The sequence below is a fragment of the Mandrillus leucophaeus genome, unplaced genomic scaffold (genome assembly GCF_000951045.1).
Source record: "Mandrillus leucophaeus isolate KB7577 unplaced genomic scaffold, Mleu.le_1.0 Scaffold129, whole genome shotgun sequence".
Classification (NCBI taxonomy): domain Eukaryota; kingdom Metazoa; phylum Chordata; class Mammalia; order Primates; family Cercopithecidae; genus Mandrillus; species Mandrillus leucophaeus.
This window is the reverse complement of record NW_012101243.1, coordinates 2,384,758-2,399,078: the sequence shown is the minus strand read 5'-3', so window position 1 is coordinate 2,399,078 and position 14,321 is coordinate 2,384,758. Positions and strand designations below refer to the sequence as shown.

The window sequence follows — 14,321 nt, the reverse complement described above, 5'->3', positions numbered from 1 at the left end:
TGATCCGCCCGCCTTGGCCTCCCAAAGTGTTGGGATTACAGGCGGGAGCCACCGCACCCGGCCCTTAGCTCTCTTTAATGAATGTAAACTTAACATGGGATTTAAAAGCATATTTTCCAACGTACTTTCAATAAATAAAACTACTTCCATTTAGCCCACTCTCCTCCAAGTAAAAAACTAGTCATGCTTTCTCTTGTGGGATTAGGTCATCAAAAAACTGACACAAAGAGATGATGAAGCCCCAAGTACATACCTATGCTGGGTAGAAGTTCTGGATGGGATCCCACCTTCTCCTCCACTAGGCCACCCGCAAGTGGCTCAGATGCTATGCCACCATGATTGCTTTTTGTGGTCGGTACGGCGGAGATGAGCTCGGAGGGTACCAGAGTGGTTACTATCGAGCGTACACTGGTGGGGAGAGCACCGCCAGGTAAGCTGGGTCCTGCTGAGGCAGTGCCCGGGCCCACGGGGCTAGAGGTCATTTTTAGCAGAGTGGGTGCTGGGGGTGTTGGGGTTTTACTGTCCAGCTCTGTGGGTAACTGCTCTGTTCCCATGAGCCCCGGAGCTGTGGTGTCTAGCCCTTGGCCTTCAGTCTCTCCATCTGCACCATATTGTTCTTCCCCTTTCTCAAGAGAGCCTGTAACTTTCTTACACGCCTTGGTCAACAAAATTTGGCCAATTTTGTCCACTTTTCCTTTGCCCTTACTAGACGAGACTGGGCTTCGCCGGTTGACAGAGGACCCTGGACTATTGGTCAAAAGGGGAGAAACCATTGTGGTTGACTGTGAAGAGGGAAGAGTGTTCTGATCTGCTGAGGTGTTCACCTGAGGGCTAGCCTCATCTGGATTCAATTCTTTCACTTGCTGGACAGGGGGATGAGGAGGGACAACTGGAGAAGACGTACAAGGAGGGGAAGGAAGCTGAACAGGGGTGGCTCGTGAGCTAAGGACCAAAGGTCGACCTGTCTGGATGTTTGGAGCAGGACTACTGGAGGGAGCATTAGGCGGTACAGGAGCAGAAGAAAACTTTATGTTCTGAGGTATGTGTAAAGGGCCAACAACTGCAACAGAGGGCGGCATCAGGCCAGAGTTGGTTGTCAGTGGGGCTGCAGGAATTGTGCTTGGCTGTGATCCTTTCATAACCTGAATTATTGAGGATGAATTGATAAAGACAGGTGTAATGAACTGAGGCCGGGCATTAGACTGAGCAGCTGACTGTCCCTCAGAAACCATAACCTTGCTACCCACATTGGGCATTGTGACAACTGTTGACATCAATGCAGACTGCAAGTGAGTTGGCAAAGCTGCTGATGTATTAGCTGAAGTTGTGATGGGATTGGAAGTGACAAATACAGTTATTTGATTTGGGGGCAAAGGAGTGGAAATGGAGGAAGAGCTAACAGGTCTTGACATTACTGGAGGGATGCTTGGTGCAACGTTAGAACTGACCTCACTCAATTCGGGATGCCCAAGGGTTGAACACGGCTCATTACTGTGAGGTAAGTTTAGGGAATTAGAGGGTTCTTTAGAAGAAGACGGATCCTGCAGTGTGGGAATGACAGATGCTTTTTTGAGGTCCTCCCCAGAAACTACTGGAGGTGTTACTTCCAGATCTGTAAGCCCAGGGGGTTTAATCGTCACATTGGGAGCTCCAGAGTTGTCAAGAAGTTGACTTAACGATGTTGGTGCTTCCCTCATAGCAGGAGACACCAAATTTTTGTTCTCTTCGACACTGGGAAGTTTGTTAGGATCCGAAGGCTGCCCATCCTTTTTGGATTGATCTTCAGGGACAACCATTTTAACTTCTTGGGCAGGGACTGCTTTTAGTTCAATGTTTACCTGTTCCTTTCTACCCTGGGAATTCTGGCAATCACTGTCCTGAGGCACATTCAAGCTCTCCTTGTTATCCTCAACAACACCCCCAACTGCAGCCACAGACACAGTAGGATTCTGAGGATTCAGCCCACTGTTGTTAGGAAAGCTCCCAGGTACAGGGGGATTGGCCAGAGGAGCGGGACTGACCAATACATTTCTCGGCAACTCCACATTCTGCAACAGGGCTGCATTTGTCTGAGAGGCCAGAGTAAGTTTAGGGGCTTTTGAATTTTGCCTCCCGGGGCTTGGAGTGGTTTTCCTACTGGCCCCAGGACTAGACCTGCGACTGTTGCTTGGACTTGCCCGTTTTGTTGCTCCAGAATTAGACTGCTTTCCAGAATTTACTACCACAGAATCTAATTTGTGAGTTTGTGGGGTAGCAAAATTGGAAGGATTCATGGTAAGATTTGAAGGTGCTTGCCCAATGGCCTTCAAAGTTGTTGGATTTAGGCCTTGTTGATCAAAGCCCCTGTTTAAATTTGGCCTAGGAGGTAAAGGAATATTAATCTGTGGAGGGAAGAGTCCTGCTATGGAAGCATTGAGTCTTTCTGGTGACAGACTGATTTCTGAAGGTTCTGTGCTGGGAGGGCGGTTGTTGGGTGTCTGAGGATAATAGGGTCTGGGGCTGGCTCTGTTTGGTGTTTTGGGCCTAGATGTCTGGGTTGGCGCGGCCACATTTGGAAAGTGGTGGCCATGAGAGCTGGGCAGGGAATTTACAGGGGGTTGCTGGGGAGTTGCACCTTGAGTTGCTGAAAGGGGCGATGGTCCAGGTTTTGGCCCTGTCATCATTAACTGATTCTGGGGAAGTACTACATGTGAAGGCATGTTGTTTGGGCCTCCTGGGACAGATGGTGCTTCACTGCCACTTGCTTCAGGGAGTGAGGCCATCTCAGCCAGTGGCGAGCTGGAAGGATTCTGCGGGCTCTCCTGATAGACCATTTTCCTTGAATTGCTTCCCAAAGGAGTATTCACAGGCATTGGCATTCTTTGTTTATCAGGTGATGGTGGCACGGAGGCAGGTCCTTGCAGACTGACCATGACAGGCACACTGCCACTCTGTTGCATGGGCATTCTCTGAGAGTCGGGGTTCAGGGGGGCCCTTGGAGGATGGACACTTTGAGAGACTGGAAGCCTAACTGATTTGGGATCCTGCTGCATCATGAGCATCATCATCATTTGTTGCTGCTGCTGCTGCTGCTGCTGCTGCTGAGACTGTGGCTGACTGGGAGGTGGTGGCTGCTGCTGCTGAGGCAGTTGTGGCTGTGGCTGCTGCTGTGGTGGCTGTGGTGGGGGTGCCACATGCTGCATGAGTTGAGGAGGCATCTGCTGAAGTGGCCTCTGTTCAACTGGTTGAGAAGGATAACCTAAAACAAGCCCCCCAAATCAGGGAAGTTAGATTTTTCAGCAAGAAAATGTTGCTACCTTTAGAGTATAGCCAAGCAATACTCATCTAGGTGGCATAGACTATGCACAAACAGCTCAGGCATGCCCACTCCTGGGGCAGGGGGCAGCTCCTCATTACTTGACATAAGCAAAAGGGGCACAGTGCTTAAGGAAGTAAAAAGCAAAGCATCAAAAAATCTGGAGCTCCTTGGTGTGTAGGGTCTGAATGAGCCATGACTGTACTAAGAGCCTGATTTTCTGTGCTATGCACTGAAAATGGCTGTGTCTATACCAGCCAAACATTCAGATGAAATGAGAAAAACTCCATCAACAGCAAGTGCCTGTCTACCCAAGATTCAGATCTTCTGTAGTCATAATCAATATTTCAATGTACTTGTGAATGAAGTAAAGCATTTAGGATTCACTTCTTCTGTTAGCATAGGAATAATTTTTTTAAAGATGTGGTTTTATTGAAAATAACAGCATTGAAGACAGCCTTTTTATTCTTTCAACAGAAGTAAAATATAAAATTCTAGGATTCAGTTCCTTAAGAAAGAGAAATTTAAAATTATTCCAATTCATTGGCTCCATACACTATGCCGCATCCTTCAGGATTAATCCTTTGGGGGAAACCAACTGAATTAAAATTGCCCTTCAGATGTAAATCAGTTTAATAAACAGTAGGAGTTAATGGAAGCTGATATACACATTGAAAATAAAATTAGGGCACTGAAGTTTTTATGGATATTAATTTGCACTTAACTTTCTTACATGCAAATCTCTATTTGGAGAAATATTTTCCATGAATCCACAGTTGGAGAATAAGGAAGGCGGAAGCATAGCCCTCAGGAATAAAAAATAATTTTGGAAAAAGAACCCTGAAGGACAATGTCTTCTAGATATGCAGAGGGCAACATCTCAAATTATTCTCTTTTTTGTGAAGATTTTACTTGGCATTTTAGAACCAAAACCTTACAATCAGAAAAGATAAAAAGTTACACAAACTGGCCAGGCGCGGTGGCTCATGCCTGTAATTCCAGCACTTTGGGAGGCCGAGGCGGGCAGATCACCTGAGGTTAGGAGTTCGAGACCAGCCTGACCAACATGGTGAAACCCCGTCTCTACTAAAAATACAAAATTAGCTGGGCATAGTAGCGCATGCCTGTAATCCCAGCTACTTGGGAGGCTGAGGCAGGAGAATCGCTTGAACCCGGGAGGCAGAGGTTGTGGTGAGCCAAGATTGCGCCATTGCACTCCAGCCTGGGCAACAAGAGCAAAATTCCATTTCAAAAAAAAAAAAAAAAGATACGCAAACCAAGAATAACGGTAGTTCTGTGGGAAAAAGTGGGCATACAGCTGTGCATATATGGGATACAATTCCAGTTCCACAAACTAGATTTATTCCATTGTTGCATGAAGAGTACATTGGGGAGGTTTTAAGAAGGTGTAGGAATAAGAGCAATTGGCTCTGGCGGTCAAAAGAAATGCTGACTCAATATTTTCATAGAGCAGCTACCAAATTTTGTGGGTCAAACTCAGTACTCAATAGCTAATTAATGTCTTCTGGCCAAAGATTTCCATGGTATCAACGAATACAATGTGTAGAATCCAGTTTTGAAGATTTTTTTAAAAATCCTTTTTTATTTTAGGCCCGAGTACCTTCTTGACCTTTATAAAGCCAATAACATATGGCATTTCTATGGTTCAATTGTCCTTTAGACTATATAGTCAAATATAGCGGGTTCCTATTTTTCACATTCAGTCTGGGGTTCCCACATTAAGAAAATCATAATTTCTGCAAAAGCCTGTTGATGTCAGGGCTATAACATGGATGCCTTTTATCTTTAAAATCAGCCCACCAGACAGTAAATACCAAAGAGGACAGCATAGACAATACAGCAGCCTCTCAAAGCTAACAGTTAAGGGCATGGCTGCTACAGAGTCTAGAAGCTGGAGGCAGCAGTCCAAAAGGCACTAATGATAAGACAGATTGGGGTTGATGTGACAGAATGGTGAAGAGGGAAAGCCAGGACACACACAGTGCCCATAACACAATCACAAACCAAATTTATTACTCAGGGAATGCAAACTCCTATGCCTTTAGGGGTCAGGCAGGTAGTAGAGAATAGAAGTGGACTGGTATAAGATAGCAAGAGTCCTGTCAACAATGCCAAACTGCAGAGCAGATGCCCTCTTTAAAGGCATTTAAATTCAGACTTTTGTTTAAGACACTGCATAGCAACTCAAACCCATTATAGGCCAAATTCAGCCTGCAGGTCCCCAGTTTGCAGAAAGAAGGCAATAAATGTATACAAAGACCCTGGGATTCATAGAATATAGAAGAGTTCAGATGTGTCTAAGGCAAGAAGGCATGTTCCTGTTCTCAATGCCTTCTGGACATATTCCCCAAAGACTGATGACCACCCAGTCTCAGCTATGCCGCTGCATCTCACTGATGGGAAGTGTGATATGCCCAATTTGTAATAAATAACACAAAATATTGATATAATGATGGATTTAGCTTTTTGTTTGGATTCACTTTTAAAATACATAAATCAGGGGTAGATTAAAGTTTATTCCTAAAATAATGTCACTCTCATTTTCATGCCAAAAAGGAGCTGAAATAACTAGTGAGGAAGAAACAAAACATACCCTCTGTACACACAGGAGAGAGTAGCCTAAGTGTGAAGGGTTGTGCATCCTCAACCGTGTCATAGGGGAATAAAGTTACAAGTCATTGCTCAGGCCAAGATAACTAGGTTTAGAGATATTGTGGCAGCTGGCTTTGGTTCTATAATATCCATGTTTGAATGAATTAGTTTTAGGAGCTTTTCCATCTTTGACATAATTTTTCAACATTTAAAGGATAGTATTATTTTATAATCAGAGAGGGTACAACAAAGGGGGCTTCCAATATTGGTCCTATTTATTATAAATTATTAACCTACGTGGCAGAAAAATGGGTGTCTCTTTTATTTCTTTATATCTTTTTTATATTTTAAAGACTCAACAATGAAACTTCTATAAAAAAGATCACCTTGTTTTAAACTCTGGTAGTTCCCTGCTTTGAAAAAGCCCCAGGAAGAAATGCTGCAGGAAAGGGAGGTAAGCAGGATTAGAGTGAAATCATCTCTCCATTTAATCTTATCCTGTTCTGATGCCAACTAGAACCTTGACATTGACAAGAATAAAGAGGCACTTCACATTTCAGGGTTTTTTTTTTGAGACAGGGTCTCACCCCTGTAGCCCAGGCTGGAGTGCAGTGGCATGATCATGGCTCACTGCAACTTCAATTTTCTGGGCTCAGGTGATACTCCCACCTCAGCCTCCTGAGTAGTTGGGACTGTAGGTGTGTGTCACCATACCCGGCTAATTTTAAAAAAATTTTTGTAAAGACAAAGTTTCACCATGTTGCCCAGGCTGGTCTTGAACACTTGGGCTCAAGCAATCTGCTCACCTTGGCCTCCCAAAGTGCTGGGATTACAGGTGGATGAGCCATCGTGCCCAACCACATTTCAGTCCGATTTTATGAGGACTTAAAATAACAAAGACAAATTTGAATAGAATGTGTGTATGTGCCTTCAAAAGTTATATTTGAAATTTTTACTTAATACCAAGGCGAGACACATTAAATCACTGAAGTAGACTAGTTAGCAGATAAAATACTATTGTTTTCTCGAAGACAATGAAGCCTTGTAATGCCACATGCACATGTGATAAGTGTATAATCTAGCTAACATTTTATCACCTGGTGGCCGGTTTGAAAATTCTGGCAGTTTAGGGCCTGAGTTATCCAAGTTAATTCCTTGTTCTCCAGGCAATGGTGGCTGATCAGCCTCTTCCAGACCAGCTGGGCGAGTATCTGGGGTGCTAAAAAAAAAAAAAAAAAAAAATTTTTTAAAAAAATTTGAAAAAAAAAAAAAAAAAAAAAGTAACATATTTTAGAATAAGTTGCATAGAAAATACACAGAACTAGCTTAACCCTTCCTCTATTTCTGAAGAACTAAAATGTTTGTATTACCATTATTCATCTCTCTCTAGTGTGGATAAAACATTAAATATTGGCATAAAAATAATCTGGCAATTTCATTAAATGTTAAAATCCACTTAATCTAACAGCACTGTATTTACTCAAAATGCTTTCCACAAATTCCTGATGCAATAATTTTCATGTAATCACCCATTCCTTAGATGTTTTTAAGACTTGATCATAGGGCTATCAATGTTATAAGATATTATTCCTGTGAAACCACACTATCTCCAACGTAGCGATCAAATTCAACTACAGGGTCTGATTGTTTCTTTTTTGTGGATATAACAGTGGGGGCTCAATTCATAACACCTTGCAAAAGGTTGTATAGGCTGGCTGATGGAAATGGTGTTCAGAGAACAAATAAAGATTGAGACCACCACAACAAAAATTTTGCTGCAGAATGTGCAGACATCTCTATTGGCTTTGAGATGCCTTCACTTTTACCTGGGTGTAGCTTAAAATTTTTAGTGGGGAAGAAAAAAATGAAGAAAATGTAGCTACTAACATCCACATTCTCAAAGAACAAGACAGATCACGGGCCTCATTTTGTTTGTAATCTCAGTACTAATTGTACTTTTCTTTTCTATCTTTAGTTTCCCTTTGCCCTGATTTTGTTCACCCACTTTTAGGTAGTATTTTGTCTCACTCTACTGTGTACAGTTTCATAAGCCACCAAAATCCATTTTAAAAGCCCCCTAGCACATGGAAATTTAGAACCTGAAGCAGATCTTTAGCACATCCAGACCCCATAACAATTTGCTCCTTGTAAAACTTCTCTCACTTTAAATTACAGGCAAAGATTCAGTGGTTACCCTTACTTTCAGAAAATTGTTGAGCTAAGAAATCTCAAATATCTGGTCCAGCCCCCTCATTTTTTTTTTTTTTTGAGATGGAGTCTCGCTCTGTCGCCCAGGCTGGAGTGCAGTGGTGCGATCTCAGCTCATTGCAAGCTCCGCCTCCAGGCTTCACGCCATTCTCCTGCCTCAGCCTCCCGAGTAGCTGGGACTACAGGCGCCTGCCACCTCGCCCGGCTAGTTTTTTTGTATTTTTTAGTAGAGACGGGGTTTCACTGGGTTAGCCAGGATGGTCTCGATCTCCTGACCTCATGATCTGCCCGTCTCGGCCTCCCAAAGTGCTGGGATTACAGGCGTGGGCCACCACGCCCCGCCTGCCCCTTCATGTTATGAATGAGAAAACAAAGGCCCAAAAAGGTGTGTGAAACAGGCCCAAGATTTCACAGTGAACTAGTGGTACAGCTGGAAGCAGGTACTTTTCCTGTAAACCCACTGTCTCCCTTTCCTAGGAGTCCTGATGCTGCATAAGGTCGCTTTCACAATTTGTAGACCTAAGTAAGCAATTTCCCTAAGGGCTGGTGAAGATGGCAAAAAATGCACACTAGAGGCAACTGAATAACCTTGCAATTTTACTCCCAGACTATCGAGAGAATAAAATATTTATTAAATAATTATTCCCACAGATTGATACTAGTAAAGAATTTAACTGAGAAAGAGCTATCAGAAAAATTAGATAATTAAGTTTGAATTCAGAAAAATGTTATTATTAATAATATACCATGATAAGCTTTTAAAGTATAAGATTCAAGAAGCAGCAAGTGAGCATGATATAACACAGTACAAAGAATATTGTGGGAAGGCTGGGATAAAGATAGTTGGTTTAATTTTGAACATTTAAGCTTGTTGAAATAAAGTTTCTTGATTCTTTTTCTATAATTCTAACAATTTGTTTCAATTAACCTGTTTTACATTCATCAGCCATTATTTCCTCATAATAAATGTCTCCAAATTTTAATTTTATGATTAAAGGCACAAAATATAGCTCAATGAATATTCTTTCTGGAAACATTTTATCAAACCCAGAAACACAAATTAATACTTAGCTTCAGGAAATGAAATATAAATTGTTAATTGCCTTTCCTGCTATGATCTTGCAATATAACTCACCTGGAGAACGTTTACTGAAAGGGTAACTGATTTAAAAGGTCCAATCATCTTAGCGTGGGGTTTTAAGCTTCTAGGGATGATAAAGAGCCTTTAAAGGAAAGGCACCTGTGCAAAAAAACCATTTCTATTTGAGAGACAGCAGTAGTTTTAATTTCCAAAACACATTTGGCCTCTCTGGTTCCCCAATAGCCATCATAGGCCTGAAGTCAGTGCTTTGTGGAGTTACCATATGGAAGCACTGGTTGCTTTTCAGGCTCTGATTGCCAAAACCCCCCTGACACTATAGAATTAAGAGATATACCAGCCAATTGCAACATATGAATCTTGTTTGGATCCTTATTTGAACAAATTGTAAGAAAAAAATTTGAGATAATCAGGGAAGTTTGAACACCAGATATGAGAGTACTAAGGAAGTATTAGTTTTCTAGGTGTGCTAACAATATTGTGCGGGCATATTAAAAACTGTCCTTATCTTTTAGAGACACACTGAAGTATTTACCAAGTGAATTTGCTTTGAAATACTCAAGAGGGTAATGGAAGAGAGTACAGACGAAGGCAAGATAAGCTATGAGTTGATAATTGCTGAAGCAGTGGGATTTCATTATACTATTCTAGTTTATATTATGTAAAATTTTCCATCAAAAAAAGTTATCCACATAGAAAACAAATGAATAAAATTTGAGGCAAAACCATCACAACCTACTTTAGATCTTGCTGACTGTTTTTCTTCTTCCGAGGGGGTTTCTTCTTCTTCGGTTTATTTGCGTTGGTATTATTTTGCTTATTGTTTACCCCAAAATGGCCTGCAGAGATATCACTCTGCAATAAGTTGACCAACAATGGGCTCGTTAGCGTGACATCCTTATTGACTGGGAAGCCTGGATTTTGACCACAGGACATCTGATTTCCATTGGGAGCTCCACTGAAAGGCGCATTGAAAGAAATCCCATGGCCTGAGAAGTGGTTTCCCGAGGCACTGTTTCCCTGCATGGCCTGTACATGAGGGGGGACCATGTTGGTTTGTTGCATGCTAACATCAGGCATCATCTGAGACAAACTGACATCATTATTTGCCGTAGTAGCAGGATCACCATGCTGCTGGGCCATGTGTGGGCTGGGCCCTGGTGGCCGCAGGACCTGCCCCTGAATCCCCATAACCTGAGATGGACTGTTGTTCACAGGCCCTTGCTGGGGCAACATCTGTCCTGACATCTGTCCCGTAAACTGCACCATATTTCCTTGCATGTTCGGAGTTGGTCCCCTCATTATCTGGGCTGGTCCCGGCATGACACTGGATTGGTTCTGAGTGTTAAACTGCTGCTTATTCCCCTGCATTTGATTGGTCATGATCTGCTCTATCATTGGGTTCTGTTGGAGCAAAACCTGTCCCTGAGGCCCCATCATCTGGTTATGTGGCGCCATCATTTGTGGGCCCTGCTGGGAAAGCATCTGCTTGGGTGGGGTCATCCTTTGGGGCGAGGGCCCAAGATTTTGGCTCGGAGGGTTCACCATCATCTGGCCCTGTGGCATAAGCTGGGCCCTTGAAAGGATCATAGGGTTCTGAGGGTTCAAGGTTCCTTGTTGCTGGACCATCTGGCCCTGGGAGGGCACAATCTGCTGGTGCATGCCCATCAGTTGAGATGGTGGGCCCTGCTGGGGCTGGCCTTGCATGTTGCTGAGGTTCACTTGAGGAACCCCAGAACTACCAGCCTGCTGATTGTTCATGTTGCCATGAATTCCCATGAGGCTGGGCTGCATCATATTTGGTGGCCCGTGGGACACCTGCATCTGGTTTTGAGGAGGACCAGCTCCTTGACCACCTTAAAAAAAAAAAAGTCATAGTTTCAGAAATATTTTTATCTTATTGGTATTAAGATACTCAAGTTACATTACTCAGGAAGACATCCATCACCCACATATCCACTGACCAACATAAATGTGCTGTTGACATACTTCCTGTGAGTTTTCTAAACTATGAAGATGTGGCTGTGGGATAAATGCTTACATTCCCAATGACCATATAATAGAGAAGGAGAAAGTTTCTATAGTCCCATATGGTATCTTAAAGATTTAACATATCAAAGATTAAGAAAGTTTACTTTCTTTCAGATTAAATAATGAGAAAGGCAGCATCTCATTGTTTTAAAATGACTTGTAGTGGCGGGGCTCGGGTGGTTCATGCCTGTAATCCCAGCACTTTGGGAGGCTGAGGCAGGCGAATTGCTTGAGCCTGGGAGGTGGAGGTTGAAGTGAGCAAAGATCATGCCATTGCACTCCAGCCTGGTGACAGAGAGAAACCCTGTCTCAAAAATTAAATTAAATTAAATTTAAAAAGTACTATAGGCTAGTGAAATAACTCTGCTATAAATGAGCCAGAGAAACAAAGAATGTGAAGTGTCCTCTTAGGAAAACCTCAACAATGATGAGGACATTTAAAAATGCTTCTTGGAAAACTGTAATAATAATGACTCTCAAAGGCTATGTGTGTGATATCTGGATGCTGCACTTCAAAGAAAAGAACACCAAGGACAGGTTTCCTCTGCCCTGATGTGGTAAAAAGTAGTTAATCTTGATCTGGAAGCTGAGCCTCTGGTGGGAGCCAACTGACTAGATGACCCATCTGGAAGCTGCAAATCCTGCACAGTCCCTGGTGAATCATGTGGCACATGTCCTAGTCTTCTCAGCTATTTCTAATTTAGACAAAAGTTGCTACCCGCCTTGCTGTAGTACTTATTTATTTACTGGGTCTTTGGGATTTTCCTATAGCTACTTGCATTATCTCCCCGTTTAATTGCATAACTTTGTAGTTTATTTTATCCCTTTTATTTTTCACTTTTTCTCTTGTTTTGTTTTTGAGACAGAATCTCGCTCTGGTGCAACCTCAGCTCATTGCAACCTCCACCTCCTGGGTTCAAGTGATTTTCATGCCTCAGCCTCCCAAGTAGCTGAAACTACAGGTGCACAACAGCACGCCCGGCTAACTTTTGTATTTTTAGTAGAGACAGGGTTTCACCATGTTGGTCAGGCTGGTCTCAAACTCCTGACCTCAGGTGATCCACCCGCCTCGGCCTCCCAAAGTGCTGGGATTACAGGCATGAGCCACCGCACCTGGCCTTATTTTTCATCTTTAAATGGGGACTAGAAAATTCCCTATAATGAAGTTATGAAGCCAGTCCATGCTCCAACTATGAAGGCAGGGGACAAACTACCTTGTTCACACTATCCAGACTTTTCCTGAACTCCAAGGAAGATTTTCTAAACCAGCCTTATAAACTCAAAGTGGAACTCCATGACCACTATATATGCTTGTATACACTAAATATACTGTGTATATTCACTCAACTGACAATTATTCATTAAGTACCTAATATGTGGAAGGCACTTTGGTGCTGAGGTAACATCAATAAATAAGACAGACCAAATCCCTGCATCCTTGGAGCCTACAGTCTAACTGGCAAGAGACACAATTAACAAACAGACAAGTATTTTTTCAGGAAGCGGTAAAAGCTAACAAGAGAAAGTAGGGTAAGAGAAGAGAAAGTAAGAGACAGGAGTAGAGCTACTTTAGATAGGATGGGGAAATTAAAACACATACATGTGGGCCAGGCACAGTGGCCTGTAATCCCAGCACTTTAGAAGGCCAAGGTGGGTGGATCACCTGAGGTCAGGAGTTCTAGACTAGCCTGGCCAACATGGTGACACCCCATCTCTACTAAAAATTAAAAAATTAGTGGGGCATGTAATCCCAGCTACTTGGGAAGCTGAAACAGAAAAACGCTTGAACCTGGGAGGCAGAGGCTACAGTGAGCCGAGACTGCACCATTGCACTTCAGCTTAGGCATAAGAGCAAAACTCCATCTCAAAAAACAAAAACAAAAACAAAAAAAAAAAGAAAACAAACGAAAAAATGTACACATGGAAGGTACTATATAAAAACACAAAATAGCTGTGATAGGGTGCAACAATGAGAAATGATTTTGTCATTGTTTTAAAACTTACTTTTTTTTTTAGATGGAGTCTCTCTCTGTTGCCCAGGCTGGAGTGCAGTGGTGTGATCTCAGCTCACCGCAACCTCTGCCTCCCAGGTTCAAGCAATCCTCCGTCTCAGCCTCTTAAGTAGCTGGGATTACAAGTGTGCGCTACCACGCCCAGCTAATTTTTTTGTATTTTTAGTAGAGACAGGGTTTCACCACGTTGGCCAGGATGGTCTCAAACTTACGATCTCAAGTGATCCGCCTGCCTCAGCCTCTCAAAGTGCTGGGCTGCCTCAGCCTCTCAAAGTGTTGGGATTATAGGCGTGAGCCACCGCACCCTGCCTGTTTTAAAACTTTCTATGAAAAAAAAATGAATTCGCCAGACGGTGGCTCATACCTGTAATCCCAGCACTCTGGGAGGCCGAGGTGGGTGGATCATGAGGTCAGGAGTTCAAGACCAGCCTGGCCAACATGGTGAAATCCCGTCTCTACTAAAAATACAAAAATTAGCCAGGCGTGGTGGCCGGTGCCTGTAATCCCAGCTACTCAGGAGGCTGAGGCAGAGAATTGCCTGAACCCGGGAGGTGGAGGCTGCAGTGAGCTGAGATCGTGCCACTGCACTTCAACCTGGGCGACAGAGCGAGTCTCCATCTCAAAAAACAAAACAAAACAAACAAACAAACAAAATCCATGAATTCATGTAACTCAGGAATGAAGTTTTGCTTTAGCAGATAGGGAAATTTAAGCAGTTTGCACTACCCTTCCGTTTCCCTGCCAGAAATAGTGTGAACTTTTTTTGTAAAAGTCAGATTTTTGTCTCATTCCTTAGTGATTTACAATTAAAGTTGGAGTCACATTACTAAATTAACTCCAGTGGGGATGAGAATTCAGAAACTAGTTGCACTACCTCAGTCCAAACTGCTTCAACGAGAAAGGGTAAGAGGATTAGTCATGTGGTCCTTAAGCAACCAGAAACATGAAGTTTGAGCTTATACATTACTGCTTTGCAAATACTTTTTAGCCATTCCCCTGTATCTTATTTCCTCTCCAAAATTTCTTCTTTTTGTAGTACACTGTTGGTATTAAATCTGAACTG

The 14,321-nt window shown here is 42.9% G+C and overlaps 1 protein-coding gene across 1 annotated transcript in view; it reads right to left on the bottom strand.

Annotated features, from left to right (window-relative positions):
• Positions 1 to 14,321, bottom strand: part of NCOA6 (nuclear receptor coactivator 6) — an 87,785-nt gene that overhangs the window by 26,028 nt on the left and 47,436 nt on the right. Inside the window, exons 8-10 of the mRNA XM_011972426.1 lie at positions 9,955 to 11,071; positions 7,006 to 7,127; positions 254 to 3,238 (exon numbers count right to left, since the gene is read on the bottom strand). Of these exons, the coding sequence (XP_011827816.1) occupies positions 254 to 3,238; positions 7,006 to 7,127; positions 9,955 to 11,071 (4,224 nt within the window). The remainder of the gene's footprint in view (positions 1 to 253; positions 3,239 to 7,005; positions 7,128 to 9,954; positions 11,072 to 14,321) is intronic.